This window comes from Alosa alosa, chromosome 6 (assembly GCF_017589495.1).
Source record: "Alosa alosa isolate M-15738 ecotype Scorff River chromosome 6, AALO_Geno_1.1, whole genome shotgun sequence".
Taxonomy (NCBI): Eukaryota; Metazoa; Chordata; class Actinopteri; order Clupeiformes; family Clupeidae; genus Alosa; species Alosa alosa.
The window spans coordinates 30,570,423-30,594,446 of record NC_063194.1 but is presented as its reverse complement, the minus strand read 5'-3'; the positions used below and the strand labels follow the sequence as shown (position 1 = coordinate 30,594,446).

At 40.2% G+C, this 24,024-nt stretch overlaps 1 protein-coding gene across 1 annotated transcript in view; it reads left to right on the top strand.

Moving 5' to 3' along the window:
* The first annotated feature begins 624 nt into the window (after nt 1-624).
* crhr1 (corticotropin releasing hormone receptor 1) overlaps nt 625-24,024 on the top strand; it is a 54,981-nt gene continuing 31,581 nt past the window's right edge. Inside the window, exons 1-4 of the mRNA XM_048245279.1 lie at nt 625-1,978; nt 12,041-12,128; nt 15,051-15,095; nt 22,827-22,946. Coding sequence (XP_048101236.1) covers nt 1,904-1,978; nt 12,041-12,128; nt 15,051-15,095; nt 22,827-22,946 — 328 coding nt within the window. The 5' untranslated portion in view covers nt 625-1,903. The remainder of the gene's footprint in view (nt 1,979-12,040; nt 12,129-15,050; nt 15,096-22,826; nt 22,947-24,024) is intronic.

Below are 24,024 nucleotides of genomic sequence, written 5' to 3'. Positions count from 1 at the left end.
TTCAAACTCTGCTGCCAGATGGGTCACCCCACCTACAAAAAAGAGAGAGAGAGAATGTTTATAGATAGATAGATAGATAGATAGATAGATAGATAGATAGGGAAAGGGAGGTTTTGGGTGAGAGGATGTTGATATGGAGACTGAAAAATGATCCTCCATGGTCTTTACTCCAGATGTCTTTTCCAGCTGCGCTCCGCGGGAATCCTGGATTTAAGGCCGATTACAGGCTCTTCCCCGCCACAAAGTCGCTGTGGAGGTTAGAAAGATCCATCGAAAACCTGAGATAGCAGATGGGAAGGAGGCAGCTCACACAAACATGAGCACACAACTTACCTGTGTGTGAGTGTGTGTGTGTGTGTGTGTGTGTGTGTGTGAGAGAGAGAGAGTGAGTAAGAGAGAGAGAGAGAGAGAGAGAGAGAGAGCCTATTCGACCACTATGGCAACAACTGCGTACAGTCGGCCAGGTCTCTGAGTGCTGTTTGGGCCTAGCAACGCCCCTTCTCCGTGCAAGCGGTGACAGGCGGGCACCTGCGTTACATGCTGCCGGTGATTTACAGTGCGCGCTCTGAATGGCATACCAGCCAGGCGAGATGGGGGCTGGGGGTTAGTTAACACGCACGCACGCACAGTTCCGCTCACGTCAATTCCAGGTTCTCCCTTGACAGTAGCCTATATCAAAGCCACGAAACACGAAACTCCAGGACTGCTTTCAGAACAATCTGACGCGTCGTCTCGACAAAACATCTTCCGCGCATTGGCACAGAGTTAAGCGAAGACAGACTCCTGGCACCGATGTACTGCTAACCATCGTCAAGAAGCGGAACCAAGAGAAAACACGGGCACCGAGAGGCACGCATGAAACGGGTAATTTACGAGCGATGACACAACAGCGTCCATATGAAGACTCCCTCCTAACTTGAGAGTGATAACAAGCAAAAGCCAAGAAGTGTATGTGGTGTGACACTGACTGCGAAGTTGTAGTTGAAATTACTTTATTGAACTACTCCATCAACGACTTTTTTATTACTGTTTTTCAGTCAAGGTTCGTATGAGTACGGCTTTACATATCTAATGGCACAAACTGCGCTCGGGCATACTTCTCGAATCGGGAGAGATGGCTCGCACCATGCGCACGGCTTCTATGACGCAACCGGCCACTGGCAGATTTCCGTGATGCTCCCGCAGGACAGACTAACCGCACACCACTGATACCCTATTTTGGCAAGTGATAAACTGCAGACGACAGTTGCACATCTCTACGGGCACGATAAATACCCAGAAGCGCCATCAACTCCTGGCTTTGGACAGCGCTGTGGCATTTTTCTTGCCTGGATATGTTTGGGATTATTCAGAGTTCTTAAGCAGAACGTACGAAGCAGGACGTATTGAACAGACGTGAACAGAAGAATCTGCACGCACAAGTTGAGTTAATTGCTGAACACAAAGTGTACTTGGGATCTCAGAGACATTTTGTAGGCTGTTGAAGCCTTGGCCCATGGCTGTGCGTAGGGAAAAACAGACTATTGCCTTCTGTCAGGCAGAACTGTCGCTGGTTTGTGGATTTAGCTGTGCAGCTGTGAAGATTTGAAGAGTGCAGATAGACTACGTTATGTTTTGAAGGAGGACGCTTTAAATGAAGATTTTTCACCCTTCTCTGCAGAGCTAGAGGCCAAGCACGAGGTGAAGGCTTTAGTGGATATAACTCGGAATTTAGTGTCATTTTAATTAACTCGGCTCAATGCGCATCCTGTGACACGCCAGAGTCTAAAAAGCTGCGCTGTGCTGTCCGAGTTGGAGCGTAGAATGCGTCGGGCCAAAGACGCATTGATTGGAAGCTCAAAGTGGTGTTCACTTCAGATGGATAGCTGGCGTTTCTTTTGACATACATTGTGGCGCGAATATTATGTCACTCAATTATGATTGTGTAAGAGCACGTGCGGGAGACTTCGAGAAAATGCGGTACACTTTCTCCTTGCAGGTGAGGTGTCAATAAAGCCTGCTACATCTATCTATCTATCTATCTATCTATCCATTATCAAAGTTATACAATGTATTTTTTTAAATGTAGTGATAATGTCTTATCATTTGTTAAATTCTGAGTTAAACAACTAGATACAACATGGTCCCTCCATGATGCCAGTGATTAAAAAGCAAACCAAACAAACAAAAATAGCAGTTTTAAGAAGGGGATTGACCATGAACGCAAAAGGACCATGGACATATCACATGAACTCTATGGCTTAAGAGCTTCAAGGGGTCAGACATTAAAGGTTTACTGGTCACATTTTCTTGTGCTAAGAAGAGACTAAAACAGCAATGAGCATCTGCATTTAAAAGGAAAAGGGGGAAATACAACTTGATTTGAAACACTAGAGAGCAAAGGAAAGGTTCCTGGGTGGTTTCACTTCCCTTTGCTGAGCCAGTCCTATTCCATGTCTCTTAAACAGTGTTAGAGTTATGAAAAAGACCTTTCCATAATGACACCTTTTATACAGGCATTGTTAGGAAATATTAACTGTAATTTTGCTGTCTTTCTGGCACTGTTAATATGTGCAGTTGTTTGAGGAGTGTAGGGGTCATGAGGCTGATTGTGCTTCATTAATTAATGTGTGTCACTAATTAGCATGGGTGGCTTGGGAATCACATGGCAAGCCCTGCCCATGCTCAGTTAGATTCCTCCACTACGCCTGCAGTGAAAACATGTTTTGTGAGGTGGCCTTGCGTCCCTCATAAAAGAAGGGTCTTTGGCTTCTCCTCAGAGAGAAAGCCATAACGTTTCTCAAGATGAGGAACGCTCCTGGCACAGTACAGTGCTTTCCTTGACCAAATAGGTTTTCAGTGGTTCTTTGTTATAAAGGTGGTTGTCCCAAATACTCATATGGACCATAAAGCCCCCCATATGGGTTAGGTGAGTAGAACCTTAGGGAGCTTCTGTAGGAACCACTTGAACGAGCATTCTTCATGTATGGCTGTAACTAATGATTATTTCCGAAGTTTGTTAATCTGCTGATTCATTTCTTGATTGATTGATAAGATGTTTGATCGGTAATGTCAAATGGTGAGAACATGTCGGTCAGTGCTTCCCATAGCAAGAGTATGTTCTCAAATGCGTCAGTGCTTCCCATAGCAAGAGTATGTTCTCAAATGCGTCGTTTTCTCCACACAATTTATTAAGTTCACTGTCACAGGGATTTTGAGGTAGTATAGCCTACTAAAAAAAGACATAAACAAGATTAAGCAATTACCAAAATGGCTTCATTCTGCAAGAGCACTACTAGCCCTGAAATAGATACCTTTGGATGGAATAGCACTGTAAAAAAATCTCTCGATTTGCATGTGGATTTAGCTATAATTACGAGCTTGGCTAATTAATATAGGCTTATTCTGTGTCAAAGCATAGGGTTGTTGCTGCACGGTCTTTTGTTAAAACCTTGTCTATATCTAGAATGGGTCTCAAAACCAAGGCCTGTACAATATTTTTGTTCAAATCCTATGTCTTCATATTATTTTCATCCCTTGAAATTACTTCAGTTTTACAGCCTGAAAATCACATTATCTGAAGCAATGTTTTGGCATTAATATAATATGTATTAGGCAGCCCAAACTTTGTAGGGTGGAAGACAAACATGTTCTCAGTATGACTGAACCCCTTAAAAGTTTGTACGGCATTCTCACTGATTTCCTATATAGCCCTAGATTTGGAAAAAAGGGTGACATTAGTATGAACTTGTTTTTGTATGCATTTGATATCAATCAATATTTTTTTCTTTATAGGCCTATACTATATTGCATTAATGTTGTACCAATATCTGAGCTCTCTACATGACATGTGGGATAGTTATACATAAAAACTATAAACTATAAACTGAGGTATTCCCATGCTGATTTTCGTGTTCCTACTAGCTACCCCACATACCATTTTAGTCCTATGAACATTACCAAAAAATGCAATCACACCTTGTTTTAGCCTTAATATCTTCATGTGCATTTGTTGCAGAGACCTTAAATATGGGCTCAACATTAAAATAACGATTGGTGCCATATGGATATAAACTATGAGTTTACAGGACCCCTATCACCAGTTTTTGCATTTTGTTCCATATCTAGGGTCTTATATAAATCTAATGGGCAAGCAGTACAAACCTTTAATGGTCCAAACATACTGAGAACATGTCTTACAAAGTTATGGCAGGCTAGGAATAAGACTTTTCAAGATATTAATGCCCAAACATGGGCTACAAGATAAGGCATTTCTGAAAGTGTAAAAATGATACAAAATCAAGAGTGAAAAAATGTATGAAAACATCTTTAAAAAAATATTGCATTTAATATCGCAAATAGGGCATACCAACAGGTGGGAAATGAAGTTGACCAGTTTCCAAATGAAAAGACCCTCATGTTGTATAATGAGGAGTATCATGTATAATGGACAGTGTTGGGCAAGTTACTTCAAAATCGTAATGTATTATGTATTACTTATTAGTGTCATTTCAAAGTAATTTGTTACATTATAATATTACTGTCTCTGAATTGTAACATTACACTAACTATTGCATTACTTTTAAGTTACTTTCACCAAAATATCTAGATGGATTTGCCATTCTAAGTGCAGTTTATTACGCTCAATGCAGCTCATTGCTCTTCCAATGGAGGGAGATGCGGTATAGCATAATGAACTAGAAAATGTAATTCCAGGAAATTACCAGTGCATGAAAATGCAAAACATATGGTGTGAAATATATTGTTAAAACAAATGATGTGCTAATTGGCAACCAACATGATGAGGTGTAATATAGTTGGAATGACTGAACTAGGTAGATGAGGTTTAATATAGTTGGAATGACTGAACAGTTAAATAGGTGGATAGTTTAAAAGGTTAAATTATTTGCTAGGTAGATGAGGTTTAATATAGTTGGAATGACTGAACAGTTAAATAGGTGGATAGTTTAAATGGTTAAATTATTTGCTAGGTACATGAGGTTTAATATAGTTGGAATGACTAAACTAGATAGATGAGGTTTAATATAGTTGGAATGACTGAACAGTTAAATAGGTGGATAGTTTAAATGGTTAAATTATTTGCTAGGTAGATGAGGTTTAATACAGTTGGAATGACTGAACAGTTAAATAGGTGGATAGTTTAAATGGTTACATTATTTGTGAGGTAGATGAGGTTTAATATAGTTGGAATGACAAACAGTTGTGGGCAGAATAAACAGTTGAACAGGATATATAGTTGTAAGAGAGCCAGTTTGTATGCTTAAAGCCTGAGATAGAGTATATAGTTAATAGTGTAATGGATGTTGATAGACAGAAAGTTGAATGGATGTAGATAGGCAGATTGTTTAATGGATGTTGATGGATAGTTTAATGGGTGGATGAGTGAATGGTTTGAAGAGGATGAATGGATAGAAAGTTGGATGGAATGTGCCTTATATCCTTGTAGAATGGAGGAGAGACACAGAGAGAGTTGGCCTAGTTCAGCAGAAAGCAGTTGATACAGGTGCAATCAGTTTAACTGGCTCTTTGATGGGGCCTAGTTGAGCAGCTGGAAGTTGATACAGGTGCAAATCAAGTTAATTAGCCCAATTAGTTAATTGTGATGTCATCAGTCCAATGTTAAGTCTATAGGGAAATAGTTTTTAATTAATAGTTAAAAAAGTATAAAAGTTACAAAGATGAAAAATACAAAGCCCACATATCCTAAGTAAGACCTACGTAACATAGTTTGAATGAAGTTTCTCTAAGTTAAACGGTTGAAGCTGCATTAACTGCGTTAGAAGAAGAAGAATAATCGTAAGAATAAGAAGACTTAGAAGAACAGTACAGTGCATTTTCATGCACTGTAATGACTGAGCTAGGTTTAAGGCTAACAACAGAATGCAATTGGAGCAGTGCTCATGATGCAATACAAGGAACAATCATAGTCAGAATTTTGTTAAAAACCGAAGTCTGGTAAATTGTGATAGAAATACTTTAACTTTAAGACACAAGCCTGCTCATTAAAATCAATAGAGAGCCTAAATCCAAGGTTACATAAAGAAATGTCAACATGGTGGCCTGCTGGCCATTTCGGTGCCCTAAGTGAGTGGCTTTGAGTGAGTGACATTTAAATGATTAAACATTAATTTCTGAAGAAATGCTGTTTTACTTATAAATGGTGCACTGTCACTTTAAGGACATTGATCTTTACTTCTCTTAATGCCCTTTTGCCAGCTTTTGTTTATTTGAGTTACATTGATAGCACAATACTAACAATAATATGCACAATGATAAGTTGTTATAAGCAGCCGTCATTGTTTTGGAAATGGAAGTGTGCAATGACATGTTGCTTCACATTTCTTTTTGCAATTAAAAGTGAATTATGAGCCTGGTAGCCACCTAGCTATCTGAATGGAATCCGTTTCAGTCGACTCGGCATAGCCTATCATGTGCTTCATGAAATGCTTGGAAAACGAATTATTGAAGACCCACCAATTCCATTCTACTAGTACGTGGTGGAGATTGAGAAAACCCAATCAAACTTGCATGTAACATGGTGTTAGTGCACTTTGACATTGTAAACGTTATTGATGAAGAGTGAAACGCCGTTTGCAGTAAAGCTACTATTCATTGGCAATATTTGGGTGCCCCCTATGCCCTTTGGTGCCCTACAAAGTGCATGATGCGCGTGGTGGGAGCGGTGGCACTGCCATGCTACACAATCTTATTCTGCATTTCTATCCCTTTATTCTCTTTAATTCAAGTTCACAGCACAAAGCTGACATGCACTATAAGAGCATAGTTTGTGTTTTAACAAGAATCAAAAAGATTAGCGTGGCACCACTTAGATGTTTCATTAAATTACTTATGCTATTTCGCGAGGCATAGAGAGATCTTTCGGTTTCGCACACAAAGTGCACTTACTTAACTTGTATGTTGTTCTTATTCTTGTCTCTGACAAGCTGAAAATAATGAGCGTAGGCATGTCCATCCCGCAAATAGAATCCGACTTCGAGTCTGCTGCAGCCACAGTCATCTTCAACTAGTATCAGGAGATAACGTTCTACTATTTTGCGCGATTTTTTCTTCTCTGTTGTTATCGCGGTGGTGTTTGAGAATATGTATCAAAACAAAACACCACTTAATTTCGGGTTAAAATGCATTGTAACACGCGTTACTGAAGTTTGTACCGAGTAAAATATTACCCATTTTTTAGTAATGCCTTACATTACCGTGTTACTGCAAACAGCAATATATTACAGTAATTACATTACTTTTGTAACGCATTACTCCCGACACGGATAATGGACCTGCGTTTCCTCTATGTCCATAGCAGGGTCCCCTTTTTTTTTGTTCTTTAAAGGTCCTCATGTCCACAAGTCAGATCTTTGCTAGGTAGATGTTTAACATTAAGATTACTGACTGGCTTAGAATTAGAATATTAGAGTTAGAATGTTAGAATATTTTGTGTTCCTTTTTACTTATCTTCTGTTAATATTTAAGCGTGTGTATAGCTCAGTGTGTGTAGCTTATGTGCAGAATGCCGCGTGGTGTGTGTCGCTCTGTCCACCCTCTCTGCCCATCGCAGTCCTGTGCTTCATGGATGCGTAAAAGATTCCTGTCCCATCCCATGCCAATGCGTGGCACCTCTAAGTGCCTCATGGACGCGTGACAGACCTCAGTCCCTGCATGCCAATGCGTGGAACCTAAGTGCTTGTCTCCTGCAGTAAATAGAGATGCCATAGAGAAGCCAGTGAGTTGTCATGGCAGTATTATCGTAAATAAAGGGGCGTGTGCAGACAGGGCCGGGACTACTTCCACTAAAAGTCCTCCACTCAGATTTATCTGATGGCCTGAAAGAGATAACAACTAGCAGGGCCACGTCCATCATGCTTGGATTCCAGATTTCTATTTTACTTACTCTTCATCTTATGCACTTAGTAGATTCTTTTAAGCATGTTTTTATAACATTATTTCATTACACGATTACATTATTTTTATGTACATTGCTCTGTATTCTGTTTTTATTTTCCCCTCCTTTTGCACATTGCAAATTGAATTGCCTTCGTGTGTGAAGTGTTGTATATAAATAAACTGGCCTTGCCTTGCCATCGTCATATCGCTAGTGAATCATAAGTGGAGGAAGTTGAATAATGTGTCCCAGTGGACGTGTTGTGCTTCCTCTCACAAAGGAGGCCTCTTCCACGTGAACCCGTGAGGTTATTCACATTGAATGTTGTGATCCGTTTATGCACATGGGAAAAACATTTTTCCCAGTGAAAACGTCAATTGTGGACGTCACCTCATGTTGGTATAACTGGGGGAAACTGGTGGAAGAGTTTGCTGACAGAGTTGCCCAGTTGTGGGCTTGTCGTCACTTTTGTCGTCACGTTGCAGTTCATTTGTAGTCCATGTGGACCTTCATGTTCAACCATTTTAATGTGAACTTGGGAATTTACTTGGGTTTTCTACACAAGAAAATCCATTGAAAGCACATCTGTGCCAGTCTACTAATGAAGCGAAATGAAATCGAGTCATAGATAGATAGATAGATAGATAGATAGATACTTTATTGTAATTGTACACAGAATACGAGACATGGTTTGGAACAAACCTGAGATGCCCACAGATAAGCTAAAAAAGACTAAAGATATGCATAAAATAAATTAAATAAATAGACAATTACACATGATATGCCAATTGCACTAGTACCAATATCAATAGTTTGCAGTGACTAATGTGTTTACACTAGCACACAGATTGGGGTGGTGGGGGGCAGAGGAGGTGGAGTGTGTTCATCAGTGCAACTGCTTGTGGATAAAAACTGTTCCTTAGCCTACTGGTGCGGGCATAGAGTGCTCTGTAGCGCCTGCCCCTGCCAGATGGCAGGAGGGTGAAAAGGCAGTGTCCGGGATGGGTGGGGTTCTTGCAGATGCTTTGGGCCTTCTTGCTACAGCGGGTTCTGTGAATTTCCTCCAGTGATGGGACCTGTGCTCCGATGATTTTCTGTACTGTAGTGATGATGCGTTGTACGGCCTTCCTGTTGTCCATTGTGCAACCAGAATACCAAGTAGTGATGCAGTATGTGAGGATAGACTCAATGGTACATCTGTAGAAGTTGATTAGCAGCTTTTGCGGGAGATGGGCCTTCCTCAGGCACCTTGGGAAGTACATTCTCTGGTGCCCCTTCTTTGCCATGGCTTTGGCAGTGTTTCCCACAGAATTGAATTCTATTTGTGGTGGTAGGTTTGCAGACTCGAATGTAACAGTTTTTAACACATTAGTGCAGTGTGGTTATGATGCTAACCAGATTTAAGCACAATTTAGTAGAACCTGTAAAAATCATTGTGTGGTGGTCAATGTTGATATTGTGGTGGGCAGCCACAAATAAGTCAATGTATGGGAAACGCTGCTTTGGTGTTAGACCATGTCAGGTCACAGTTGTTGTACTCCCAGGTACTTAAATGTCTAAACCACGTCACTGTTGATGCTGATGGGATGGTGACCATCTTTTCTATGCGTCCTGAAGTCCAGAATCATTTCTTTCGTTTGGTAGTACGTAGACGGGCAGAGCCAGACTACATGAATGCTTGCAGTCGGAAAAACAACTCAATCACAGGGGCTCTCCGTTTTCAAAAATACCATCGTGCACCCCTGTCAGTTTTCAGTAAAGTTTTCCCTTACACTAACCTGGGTATATGCCTTCAAGAGCATGCCAAACCTGTATGTGGCAGTGTAACAAGAAGCTCAAGCCCATGTTAGCCAATCAGAATCCCGAAAACAGCAACGAATCACTTTCTCTTTATCATTATCTTTTGAACTGACTAAAAATCTCCGCCTTGTCACATAAATCTCCATTTGTACATCTTTAGACGCAAACGAACAAATGGAGTTTTCCCAAAAAAACGATCAGCCGTTTGCAGGGGGATAAAACCTTTAAAGGAAGTTGGGGAACTGAACTGTGGTTTTGAAAAGTCATGTTGAAAGCCTATCCCCACTGTTTCTGAGTACCGTAAAACTTCAAATAATCACGAGTCCCTAAGAGACGCCTGTCTCTTTTAAACGCCTGGCGTGGCTACAGGTTTGGGTTAAAGGCCGGTCTCCAGTAGAGGCCTGGTCTGTTTTTTTAGTTTCGGGTTGTATCTAATCTTCTAAAACCCGTCAGATCGTCTGTTTAAAGATTCGCAATGACACAAAACCGTTACAGAAAGGAGGTTACAGCAGTGTGAATTTGCACGTCGCCATCGCAAAGCATGCACATGTCTGGTCACAGTTGCAACGTTTTAGAATGTTGCATCAAGTTGCTGCTCATCTCGTTGCGAATCTTGGGTGTGATTTGGGCTTAAGTATGGCGCAGACTGCGCAAGTTATGATTAGATGGCATTAAAAGACTGCGGTGGGGAAAAGCTAGAGTTCCAAATTGTATAACTTTTTTTCCAATATGAACTATGCCTATATGTCCGACTTTGTCATCGTTCAATTCATCCCTTGTGTTTAAAATTTGCGGATAGGCCGATGGTAAGCTTGTTTTTCTGCTGGCAACAAAACCAGAACGGTTCGCGAACGTTATTCTTTATTCTAAATGCCATGGCGATAAAGAGAAAAAAGTCAGAAAATGAATTTACCTTAGGCTAGGCTATATCAAAGCCCGTCTACAGACATTCTCTGGCTATATAACCTACTGAAATAGGTTAATGATGTAAAGTCAAGTGCGCTTCTATGGGACTGGTGTGTGCGCGCACAGTTTTTATTGATGAGTCGGAGTGGCAAGTGCTGCGCATAGTTGCAGTGGAATGTGTCTTCCCAGGGCATTATAAAACTTCTCACTCTTAGACCTACTCATACACGGCGGTGAAATGGCGTATTTAGCTGTCTAAATTCGAATCATATGCTGGGGGAGAAATCGTCGGACATCCATGATTATTTTGTAATTCAGCACCCCTGGTCAAAAATATGTTCCCGCGCGCCTGGAAGTAGGCTATGATTTGAATGTAGACTGTTGTCAAATTTGGCAAATACAAAACGGGAGAAACAATATGGTTCAAGCTCTCTCATGCTGTTTCATTCGTGCCGAAAAGGAGGGAGAATGAAACATTAAGCACGTTCCACTTTTGCATAAATAATTCCTGAACGGTTTTGGTCAGGGCTGATAATGCAACTGTATTTGACAAAGGACCGATATAGGCTATTTGCTAGTGACAAAATATGAGCTTTCAGTGTGATACGATCTCTGTAGATTACGTTTAATTAAGTGTTTCATCTGTTCTGGCTATCCCCACTATTTGGATCTTACTGTATCTCACTCAATGAACAACATCTCAACACTAAATGAATGATGATCTGTAATTGTCATCAGATAGCCTAGTCATATAGGTAGACATTCAGTGTGTTTGAAATGATTAATTCGATAATATTTTCTATCTTTGCAGAGGAAAAGTTTTGTGTGAAGGGAATTAAAGGCCTGTCTCATATAGACGCCTGTCTCTAATACTAGCCGGTGCAGTTTGGCGATTTACATGTACACACATACAAATACATATATACACACACATCTGTGCACAGGAACATGTATGTGTGTGATTAACACAGAGACAGGTCGTTTTGTTTTCTTTTTTTCTTCTATACCATGTCCCTCATGTTGTTTGTGTGCATGTCCGACATTTTAAGACATGTTGTGCTGCCAGAGCAGCAGAGGGCCCTTCTCCAAGAAGTATGGCATTTCATTATTGTCTTCCATGTCTATAAAATTTGGTATGACTTGTTGGATGTTTTAAAAACATTTTTGAATTTGAAAAAGGTCTGTCTTAAAGTGTCATATTTTTGGCAGTGAAGAAGAAAGTGCTCCTCTGTCTCAACCTCCTCTGCCTGACAGTGACCACATAATCTTTGTTCTCTTGGCAGCCAGGTTTTCCTGTGTCTGCCTGTTTCTATTGCTAGGTTGTAGTCACTGAGCCTGTACTTGGTCAGGATATCCCTCTGCTTCGTATCTCAGAGATGAGATATTCTGCTAATTCATATTCTCTCTCTCTCTCTCTCTCTCTCTCTCTCTCTCTCTCAGGTATCTACTCTGCTGTTTGTGTGTGTGGGAGGTGCTGATGGAGAGGACACCTGTGATACTCTGATGATGCTGTCAGGAAACTTCACCAGTGAGTCACATTCAGACACACGCACGCACACACGCTTGCACACACACATGTACATGTACACACACACACACACACACACACAGAGTTGGAATAAGTGTGTGCGACCATCACAGACATCCCAAGTCTCCCGGAAGTTCCGTGAGTCTCCCGCATAGTGATAGCGGCTCCCGGACGCCCGCAAATTAGGCAAAATCTCCCGGAATCTCTAGTGAGCGATCGAGCGCCGCATGCGGAGAGCCGCGTGGTGCATCTGAGTGTAGCGCCGCATTAACGACGGGAGAGAGAGAGGGGTGGTGCGTGTGTGTCTGAGCTCATCCAAGACAGAGAGCATCCTGATTGGCCTGTTTCGCTAAATCAACCAATCAGTTTTCAGTGTAGGCGGGCTTTTAAGTATAAGTATATACTCTTTTGATCCCGTGAGGGAAATTTGGTCTCTGCATTTATCCCAATCCATGAATTAGTGAAACACACACAGCACACAGTGTACACACAGTGAGGTGAAGCACACACTAATCCCCGGCGCAGTGAGCTGCCAGCATCAACAGTGGCTCCCCGGGGAGCAGTGAGGGGTTAGGTGCCTTGCTCAAGGGCACTTCAGCCGTGCCTACTGGTCGGGGTTTGAACCGGCAACCCTTCGGTTACAGGTCCGAAGTGCTAACCAGTAGGCCACGGCCTGCTTTTATCTCTTTTCTCCCGAACTTAATTACTGTAATCACTTCAGTGTATAGGAACAGTCATGGCAGAGTCAGTGCCTCAAAAAAATGAAAATGTAAGACCCATTTCAAAGTGTAGGCTATTGTCTCATAAGAGTAAAAAATAATGATAGGCCTAGTCTTGCACGCTGCACTGTTTGTAACAGTGACTTTAGCATTGCCCATGGCGGGTTAAATGATTGCAAAAGACATGTTGAGGTGAGTTTAACAAGTGTCAATTCATGTGCATATTATTCAGGCCTATGCTAGATGGCTAGTTGCCAAGGCTACATGAAAAGACCAAACTACCAAAATTTCCACAATTTCTATCTAGGCCTTCCTTATTTGGTGCACTGACTAGACATTATTGAACATATTAATCTGTATTTAAGTAGGCTAAAGTTTTTTTTTTTTTTTTTTTGGGGGGGGATACCTCTCTGAAATGACTTGTTGCAGGTTGGGATATCTGCCATCAGTAGAGTATGTGAGTATGTATGTGTGTGTGACAGGCTTCCATCTGACATGTCATAGGAAGTGACAGACGTATGCTAGCTGCTAGGCTAACAGCCTGTGAGCAGGACCAGTGAGACAGTAAGCTAGCTGCTAGGCTAACAGCCTGTGAGCAGGGCCAGTGAGACAGTAAGCTATCTGCTAGGCTAACAGCCTGTGAGCAGGGCCAGTATGAGACATTAGGGAATCATCTCAAATGCCCAATGCTCACAGGCTCAGGCCAGGGTTCCAGAAAGGGCTTACTTGTGTGAGGGTGGAAATGAACAACAGGAAGTCTATAAACTTTCAGCAGAGACACATGGTGAATGGAAGAGGGCACTTGGGCGTGTTGGCAGGAGACGGTTGGTTGTCCCCAGTGCCAGCCAGGCCATCTGTATCAGAGGCAATTACACACCAGGGAAGATAGTAAAGACACAGATGTTATACACAGCACAGTGCACTTCAGTCATAGGGCGTCAGAACCAAAACAATTCAATCTACAAAGAAATCTCAGATTAAGGACATTCAGATTAACCATTTTTGTGAAATAAATAGTGTAATTTCAAACTTTGAGTTTGGAATCAAAACGATTTGGGTTTTTAACTTTATTTATATTTTAACAGCTACATGATAAAAGTAATTATGTTGGACATAAAACAATGATGAGATGAATTCTCCACCACGCAGTAGGCTACCTGAGATGAATTCTCCACCACGCAGTAGGCTACCTGAGAGACATTCTCCAACACGCAGTAGGTATGCAGTTGGCTACCTGAGAGGAAAACAGCATGGCTTCAGATGTTTATAGTTATAGGAAATGTCAGGATGTACACAGAACATACGGGATGAGGGTTAGGATGAGATGTCCTGTTGGGACCAGACATATGCCAGATGATCCCGTTGAGAACCGACACACATCTTTAGACCCCTGAGGAAAACTCCACATGTACTGCAAGGTCCAGGGGTCTAGCAGAGGTTGTGCGTGTGTGTGTGTGCGTGTGTGCGTGCATGTGTGTGTGTGTGTGTGTATTTGTCTCTGTGTAGTGAACAGACAGAGAAGTCACCCCACCCAACGTTGAACGTGGGTCCACATTGAAGTCAAATGCTGACGGTCAGGTGACCATATGTTCTATCAAGACACCAAAGCATACAGTTAAAACATACAGTTAAAACGTGGTGAAGGTCAAGAGGATGTGTCCTTTCCCTGTCAAACTTTAATAGCGCCCAGCTTCTAATAAAGGGAATATACTGTATGATCCAACATGTGACCTCAAGGTCACAATTACCCAAAGTCTGATCAGACTGACGCTAAAAGCAGGCATTGTTCAGAAGGCTGTATAAACCCAGGGCCTTGGTCTTGCTGTTGACAGACAGTATGGTACTTACGGAAAATAGCTTTACTCTCCTCATTTGGTATAATTAAACACAGTTATGGCATCCGTCTTTGTGTATGTATGTCACAATAAGGACTATGTACTCTGTAGCTGGGATGACAATAAGGAGAACTTGAACTTGAATTTGAACTAGCCCTGAGAAGCGGTCCTTTGGGAGGGTCTGTAGATCCATTAGACTGTCGTTGGATCGGATGGCATTGCCATTGGATTGGATGCAACCCTGGGATAGGTTCAGTTCTAGGGTCTAGTAAAGCTGTGTTCAAGGGGGTTGATTCTTTGCATACTGTAACCCCCCAAGCAGTCAAAGCAGTCATAGAAAGGACTCTCTCCTCTCTCTGTGATTGCAGCGTACTCTATGGCCTTTGGGAACCAGACTGAGCAGAACGTCTCAGGTACAGTGACTTTTTAATGAATCCACTCTAATTATTTGTTGCACTGTATGGCTTCTATATTGGTGCATTTGTAGAAGGCTGTCCTCCTAAGGTTGAACGAGGTCATGATAACCCTCAACTCTATGGTTGTATCAGACTGTTCAGTGTTGTCTGATTCACTGTTGTATCAGACTTTTCACTGACATGCTTCGGACGTTCTTCAAATTGCCATTCAAATTAAATAAAATGGATTCCTTTCATATTTTGACCTCCAGGAGCCATTAAACACAACCTGAAGCCATACATAGAGTCATCTAGCATAACTGAAAGGATAAAGACGATGGATTTGGCACATGAGAGTTCACTATTCTTTTAAAAAGTCATTATTCTCTCTCAACGCACCTGCCTCTATTCAGCCAACATACGTATATGGGTGATTCTCCAACTACAGGCACTTTTGTGTCCTTGTGGTTGTTTTTGTGGAAAAATATAATATTTTTGTTTCAATCATGTCAATTTGCAAAGGCCAGATCACCAGCATCCTATAAAAAATTAATCATGCCTATATATTCTAATTTACTGCTCTTAGAGGGGCTTTTATCAGTGGATTTGGCTGTTTTGAGCTTGTCCCCAACCCAGACTTGTAACCTTTAACTGTTAAAATACACTAAAGACAAATTAAACCTAGATGATTTTGTACCATGTTTGTTGCAAGAAAGAGTTAAATAATCACAAACCATTTCAATTTCTAATGCAAATAATATATTTATACTATTTTTTAGGGAAACCATCAGTGTCCCCAGGTTTTTCCGTCATTTCCACCACACAAACTATTTCCAGTAATATATACTTTTTTACCTAAAAATGTTTATTTGTTTACCAGGGGAAAACATAGTGTTACTAAAGAGGAAAGTTGATGGCAAATATCAGAGACATATGGTGATCAGAAACTGAAGAAAAATCATTGTAACCATCACTTGAGAATAGAGTATTTTTATTCGATGTCATTTCCACCACAGCTGTAACTTTGTCAAAATATGCAAAAAGTTAAAAGTTGTGTGTATTTTGGATACATTGTGCCCTATCTCCAAAAGTATCTGGGTATGGCAATGGAATGTGATTATATATGGCTGAAAACTGGGAGAATGTCATTTCCATCACAGTCATTTCCACCACAAAGTGAGGTCATTTCCACCACAAAGTGAGGTCATTTCCACCACAGTCAGCAAGACAGTGATGCAATGTCATTTCCACCACAGTCCCCACAGTCATTTCCACCACGAAATGACCATCACAACATATGTTTTAAGGGAATAAAACATAATTCCAGGTGATACTATTTTCAGAAACTATAATCCATACTTCATTATTAATAGAAAAACATGTGAGTGATTTTAATAATTTATGTATACTTTAAATAAAAGTTATTTTTGATTATGAAAAACATAATTCATTGTACCGAGCAACTTCAAGCAATATACATTTAGTTCACAAAGTCTTAGGATTTGTTATGTGGTATGATTAGGTAGTCATAGACATGGTAACTGATATATAATGTAACATAATGAATTATATTGTATAATCTGCAAATAAAGGACATCATTTGAGGTGTGGTGGAAATGACACTTTTCCCTTTAGAAAAGACGATTTAGAAAACTGATAAAAAATAAGAATATTCCATGTCATGCAATTGTGCCCAGTATCATACTTTGTTTCAAGACATATTAATGAGTTAATCAATGATTTTGAATGTGTGTTTGGAGATAATTATTTTTCTAAAAGTTGAAAGGCCAAAAGTGCCCGGAGTTGAAGAAACACCCATATATTAACATATCTCCTGATCCATTCAGCCAACATACGTGCCCTTTGCAGACTGTGCCGAACATTCCATATTTTCATACTCAATGGCCTTATGGCACAAAAAGGCTTATTGTATGATTATGCTACATGACAGAGATACAATATACCCACCACTGTAATCAGGAGAAATAGCCCTTTCAAATGGTATAAAATATAATGAATAAGTTTGAGGAGAACATACATAATTTAAAAAATATTTGAAATTCAACCCCAAAAAACACGAAAATATCAGTTTGTCAAGATTAATCTAATTTTTCTCCAAATTTCTATTGTAGATAGAGAAAAGCATAGAGTGTATGGGAGATTCACAATTTTGTCCTCTACTCAGTGATAAAAACAGAATCAATGTGTCACCTTTTGTTCAAAAGTTATGATAAATTTATTAGACCTTTGCAGACGGCACTAAACATTCCGCTTTTTTCATACTTGATGCCCTTTGTGAGACAAAAGGCTTATTGTGTGGCCATGCTACATGACAGAGATAAGATATACCCACCATTGTAATCAGGAAAACTAGCCCTTTAAAATGGTACACATCATAGTTAACACGTTTGAGTTTTAAAATGGCGCACATCATAGTTAACACATTTGAGTTTTAAAATGGCGCACATCATAGTTAATACATTTGAGTTTTAAAATGGCGCACATCATAGTTAATACATTTGAGTATACCACACACTGTTTTTAAACCTTCAAAATTCAACATCAAAAAACGTGAAAATATCAATTTGTCAAGATGAATCTTTCTTTTCACCTAATGTCTGTTGTAGATATAGTGTGCAAAGGATAGCCAGTGTTCTCCTCAGTGAAAAAAAACAGAATCAATTTATCACCTTTGGTTCAGAAGTGTGAGAATGATTAATTTACTCATAACAGTAACAAGTAGAATTTTTAAAGAGTAGAATGTTTTCATTTCCCGGTTTGGCATCTGACCTAAAAATACAGATATAATGGTCATGTAAAAAAATAAGATGTTTTACCATCTAAACAAGCTCAATATGGGATGTCTTACTGTACTGTGAAGAGGCTAAATCAATTGTGGGGAGGACAGATAAAGGCTGAAAGACAGACTAGCTGATTGTAACTGCTTCTCCTGTGTGCTTCATTCTACTATGAAAACAAGAATATAGAGACACTGGTACATGTGTTAGGTTTACGAAAGGGGAAAAAAATCATTTTATTTAGAAAAGTCTTAAACAATGTGATTAAATAACCAGGAACAACAACTTCAGGTAAATAACATAAACATATGTTTACAAACATGAAGTAACTATTAGAACTACAAGAATGACTAGACAACAGTATAACAAAGATCAACAAATCTTACATGGTGAACAAAATATCAATTCATACTAACATTCACACACATATTATAAACAATTAAAACGTTAGAAGAAATTCAATACATTTAACAACCATACAGCATATAGTTCGATACAATATATAATTATCGATATCATTTGCCCTACACATAAGGTGATACACTAACGCCACATTCACACCAGATCCGTGGTGTGTGCATTGTCACAGCTGTGGCATGGTTGTGTGGTTGTGTGTGTGTGTGTGTGTGTGTGTGTGTGCGTGTGTGTGTGTCCATCCAAGCCTAGCAGACGATGGGGTGTAAATGCTATTGGAGTTGGTGTCTCTGTCTGTGTTGGAAGGATAGGCAAAGTGTATGCTTTCTACCTGACATGGGACTTGACCAAACTCAAAATAAAGAAATGGTCAGATAAGAAATATAGAAATTGAATTACAAATCTAACCAAACTATTATCACTATAGTCCCTCTCATTATTGTTATAAGCAACACTCTTATCACAACCAGAATGTGCTTTGCTTCAGATGGACGCACACACACACACAAACATGCTTACCCAGCTGAGGATGATGGAAGATTATCTCCTCCTGTAGCACATCATTGTCTTCTTCATCCAGAAGCTACCCATCCATGTCCATGCCATCTTGGTCCTTGGGGTCATATTTGCCATCAGCAGTCGGCTGCTTTCACCCCAGTTGCACATACTTCTCTCCCTCCATCTAAAATAACAAAAACAAAAATCACAGGTCTGATAGTGAATAGGTTGTTTAGTTTTATTTTACATTACTTCCACATAATCTTAATCACCACCACCAACCATGACTCTTTTCACTAAAAAAGTATTATTGTCACTGGAGGACCCAATATTGCTTGGAGAGGTAACATTAGTCTCAGAGCTCACTACAGTAAGTGTTATTGCCTTGGCTAAACCATACATAGCATACCAGCTTACAAGCAAATATTTATTTATTAACATGAGTCAGGGAGATATGACAGAAAACATAAAAAAGAAATCACAGGTCTGATAGTGAATAGGTTGTTTAGTTTTATTTTACATTACTTCCACATAATCTTAATCACCACCAAAAGTATTATTGTCACTGGAGGACTCCAATATTGCTTGGAGAGGTAACATTAGTCTCAGAGCTCACTACAGTAAGTGTTATTGCCTTGGCTAAACCATACATAGCATACCAGCTTACAAGCAAAAATTGATTTATTAACATGAGTCAGGAGATATGACAGAAAACATCTAAACAGCGTATGCATACACATACACACCGTGCATAGGCTACTGCAGTTGCGTAAAGACAAGACCCCCTTAGAAAATAATGTGTCGACAAGTAGGCTTGGGTGTATAAGCTCCCATCATAGTTAGCCACCCAAAAACCTCATAATCGTAGCAGCCAACCTTACAGCCTAAAAGCTAAACAATAATAAGACACATTTATAACAAATCTTCAGTCATGTATTCATGAAAACAGCAGTCAATGAATAAAATCCTTACGTTACACCATCGGTGATCAACAGTCTTCACGTCGGTAACGTAACATTAACGTTGTCATTCATGTCAGATGTTTCTATCTAAACAACAACTTGGTACAAACAACTGTAAATTGTGCTATACATATTACTTAAGGAATGAAAGGTTTATTTGACAATAAAATACCGATTAGGTGTACTTGACATAAAGTTGGCAGTCATGAAGCACGGAGTGAACTTTACAGCGACTCACGGCGGCCAAGGACATGTTGCAGCCTCTCCTGATGCTAACGTGAACTTAGCTAGTTTCTACCAGATGACAAGCAAACAACATCGTTCAAAATAGAACAAATCGTTTAAAGTGTCAGTCTTAGTAGGTCTGTAATCTTGGTTGACATATAGTAACCCCCCAAAAAAATGACTGAAAATGATCAGTTTACTAAAGATTAAGGTAAAAGTTAAAATACCAGCTGTCATCAGCTGAAGTGAAAACTAGAAAAGCATTTCTGAAGGAAATACAGTGCATGAAAATTATGATGTTTGTAAAAAAACCATGCATCAACAAGGATAATTACCAGCAAAAATAATTTTTAATAAAAACGATTTTGAAAATAACATGGATAACAAGTAATAATAACATAAAAGACTTTTTTTGCCTCAGATGATCCAGTAGTTTCTCCTTTAGGCGATGTCAAGATCAATGATGCATAGTGCTTCCTGCTGTTTTTCCTCTAGTGGAGGGAGACGCTAATCATTTTCAACTCTTGATTTTTCCTTCCTTAGCTTAATCATTTTTAGCAAAGATGTTAATGCTAACTATGCTTAACCATGTGACTTAGCTTAACTTAGCTAACTAGCTCCAGTGGGTAGGAGTCATAGTTGATGAAATCCCAGTTTAACCAATCATGAAACAGTTTTGGCAGAGGAAGCAGTTGAATAGGTGTAGTCTTAATAGGCCAGAAAGCCTATGATGTGACGTTTTAATTAATTTTTGAGGGCATGTTTTCATTGATAAAATTGGTTGGGGTATGGTGGGTTATTAGACTGAATGTCATCGGTACTGGGGTACCGAAATTAGAATGGGCAGTCTGCAAAGGGATACTGTATTAATCCTGATTCATTCAGCCAACATACGTGTATACTGTATTAATCCTGACCCATTCAGCCAACATAAGTGTATATTAACATATCTCCTGATTCATTCAGCCAACATACGTGTATATTAAAGGAGAATTCCGGTGTGATATTGACCTAAAGTGTGTTGAAACATGATACCGAGTATGAACTCGTCTCATAGCCCATCTCGGCTTGTCCCCTGCACTCCAAAATCTGGCGCTAGTTAGCCGATGCTACCAAAAGCTTTTTCAATGGGGGTGCCTCGGCATCGGCCTAGCCATGCAAATAAATCACTGTTTTACACCATTTACGAGGCTCAACGTATCTCCATACTTCATTGGTAGACTTCCGAGGGCCCGGACATTTAAAACGAGACATTAAGAACTTTGAAAAAGCAGGTAGTTTACTTACAAGACTATTTATACAGACAGTATCTTCACAAAGTTTAGCGTTTGCAGCCATCTTGAATTTAGTCACGATAAGTCGAGCGACGAGTAAGAATGAACAGGTATGATAAGGGATCAGATTCCAAAAGTAATTCTGTGGAAATGCATGGATTCCAGTTTCTTCCAGTAGCAGCAACTGGAATCCATGCATTCCCACAGAATTGTTTTAAATGTCAGGGCACTCGGAAGTCTACCAATGAAGTGTGGAGATACGTTGAGCCTCATAAATGGTGTAAAACAGTGATTTATTTGCATGGCTAGACCGATGCCGAGGCAACCCCATTGAAAAAGCTGTTGGTAGCATCGGCTAACTAGCGCCAGATTTTGGAGTGCAGGGGACAAGCCGAGATGGGCTATGAGACATACGTTCACACTCGGTATCATGTTTCAACACACTTTAGGTCAATATCACACCGGAATTCTCCTTTAACATACGGATCTATTCAGCCAACATACAGTGGCAAGAAAAAATATGTGAACCCATGCTAAAGTTGACTAAAAAGAGAAATAAAAATTGATCGTAATGCCTTAATAAAAAAAAAAAAGGACAAATCCATCCTTTAAAGACACCAATTTTCTTTGTGAATGAATAATGTGTTGTAAATAAATAAATGTTCTTCCTTAAAATACACGGGGCATAAGTATACACACCCCTAAGTTAAATTCCCATAGAGGCAGGCAGATGTTTATTTTTATCACCCTGAGAGAAGAAATACTCTTTTCTGATTGGCTGGTGGGGTGGCTTTTAATTCTAAATAACGGGACACCTTTGAAGTAGATCTGGTAAAAAAAAGTTTAATCGCAGTTCCATATCAATGCTTATGAATGGTAACTATAACAACGATAGGACGACGGTTCAGCCTGGAGGCAGGCTTCGCAACAATGGAATCAACTGTAAACAAGCTAACTGTCCATGCTATCGCTGTTATAGGGCCAACGAAAGTTGTACAACAAGCGGAACTAGTGAGCTAATTTTTTAAACGGAACCGCGTGTTTCCATTGCTTTACAACGCCAACCGGGTGATAAGCGGGATAACAGCCTTCGAGGTGTGTCCAGTTATACAGAATTAATGGACTCGGTCGCGTCTGGGAGTTCTTTCCGTATAACAGGACACCTCGGCGGCAGTTATCCCTTACTTAAAGGCCAGCTATTTCATGGATCCAGGATACTATGCATCCTGATAATGTTCCCTTGGCCTTTGGAATTAAAATAGCCCCACCTCATCACATACCCTTCACCATACCTAGAGATTGGCATGGTTTTATTTCAGTTAGCTTAATAGCTGGTTTAATTTGCATTGAAAGATGATGAAAAAGTACCCCATGCCAATAGAAGCGGGTCACTTGCGCTTCAGCCTGGTTGGTGCACACGGAACAGGATAATGCTTTAAGTGATTGTTATTAGCCTAGTGCAAACCCATGTGTCAATACCCCATGCCAGTCTCTAGGTATGGTGAAGGGTACAGTATGTGATGATGTTACCCCTGCTCTTCTGTAAGGACTGTTCTGTTACCCCCGCTCTTCTTCCAGGGGTGTTCTGCAGGACCTCCATTGACGGGATTGGCACCTGCTGGCCCAGAAGTCGAGCGGGTCAGATGGTGTCCCGGCCGTGTCCAGAGTTCTTCCTTGGCGTCCGGTACAACACCACCAGTAAGTTCCTTCTCCTCGCGTCACATCCCCAGACTAGGTGATGTATGAGATGATATAAGCAGAGACTTTCTAATGAGGAGACACAGCACTCAAAAAATCCTCCATAGAAATGCATGGGGCTAGTTTGTAACGCCGTTGTCTACAACAGTGGTTTTCAAAGTGGGGGCCGCGATGGGGTGCCAGGGGGAAAATGTTTTAAATATACCTATTACTATGAGAATTGTTATACAATGCCATTATAATAATGTGACGCATATCTGAACATTATATTTCCCATGATAATAACTTATATATAGATAAAATACTAGTAGAGTGATAGCTCTCATATACTGTAGCAGAAAGCCCCAAATACAATTTTTACACACTGTGCTCCATCGCGAAGTGCTTGTGGCTAAAATAATTATTAGGATTAGCTTAATGTATTTTTACATTTGCCGTGGTATTGTCGATGGGTTTAATAACACATCAAGGGGGTCCTTGGCCAGAACCTAGTGGTATTTGGGGGGCCTTGTCGTGGAAAAGTTTGGGAACCCCTGGTCTACACATGTCACACCCCTTCCTCGGCAAAACGTCGACATGTGAATACATTGAGCCAATCATGTGGTGTGATGTGAATACATTGAGCCAATCATATGGTGTGTTGTGAAGACATCGTGCCAATCAAGTTTTGTGAACTCGCCGCTGGAGCAAGATTGGAGTCGTGAAGCCTTGCTCACACGCATTTCTGCCGAAGAGGATGCCCGATGAGTGCCCAAAAAGCCTTGCAATATTGCCGCCGAGTTGAGGGACTTTGATATAAGTACTTTTCTGTATTCTTCTTCCTAGGCTTTTCTTTATCTGGGAATCCTAGTTGTTTCTTCTTTATCTGGGAATCCTAGTTGTTTCTTCTTTATCTGGGAATCCTAGTTGTTTCTTCTTTATCTGGGAATCCTAGTTGTTTCTTCTATATCTGGGTATCTGGTTGTCTCCTGATACTACTTACATACAACTCACACAATGCAGCACAACCCCTTATGTTTTATTTTTTGAAGAGACTAATTAGTTGCTTTGTATATGGAGTTAGGGACAATAATGGGTT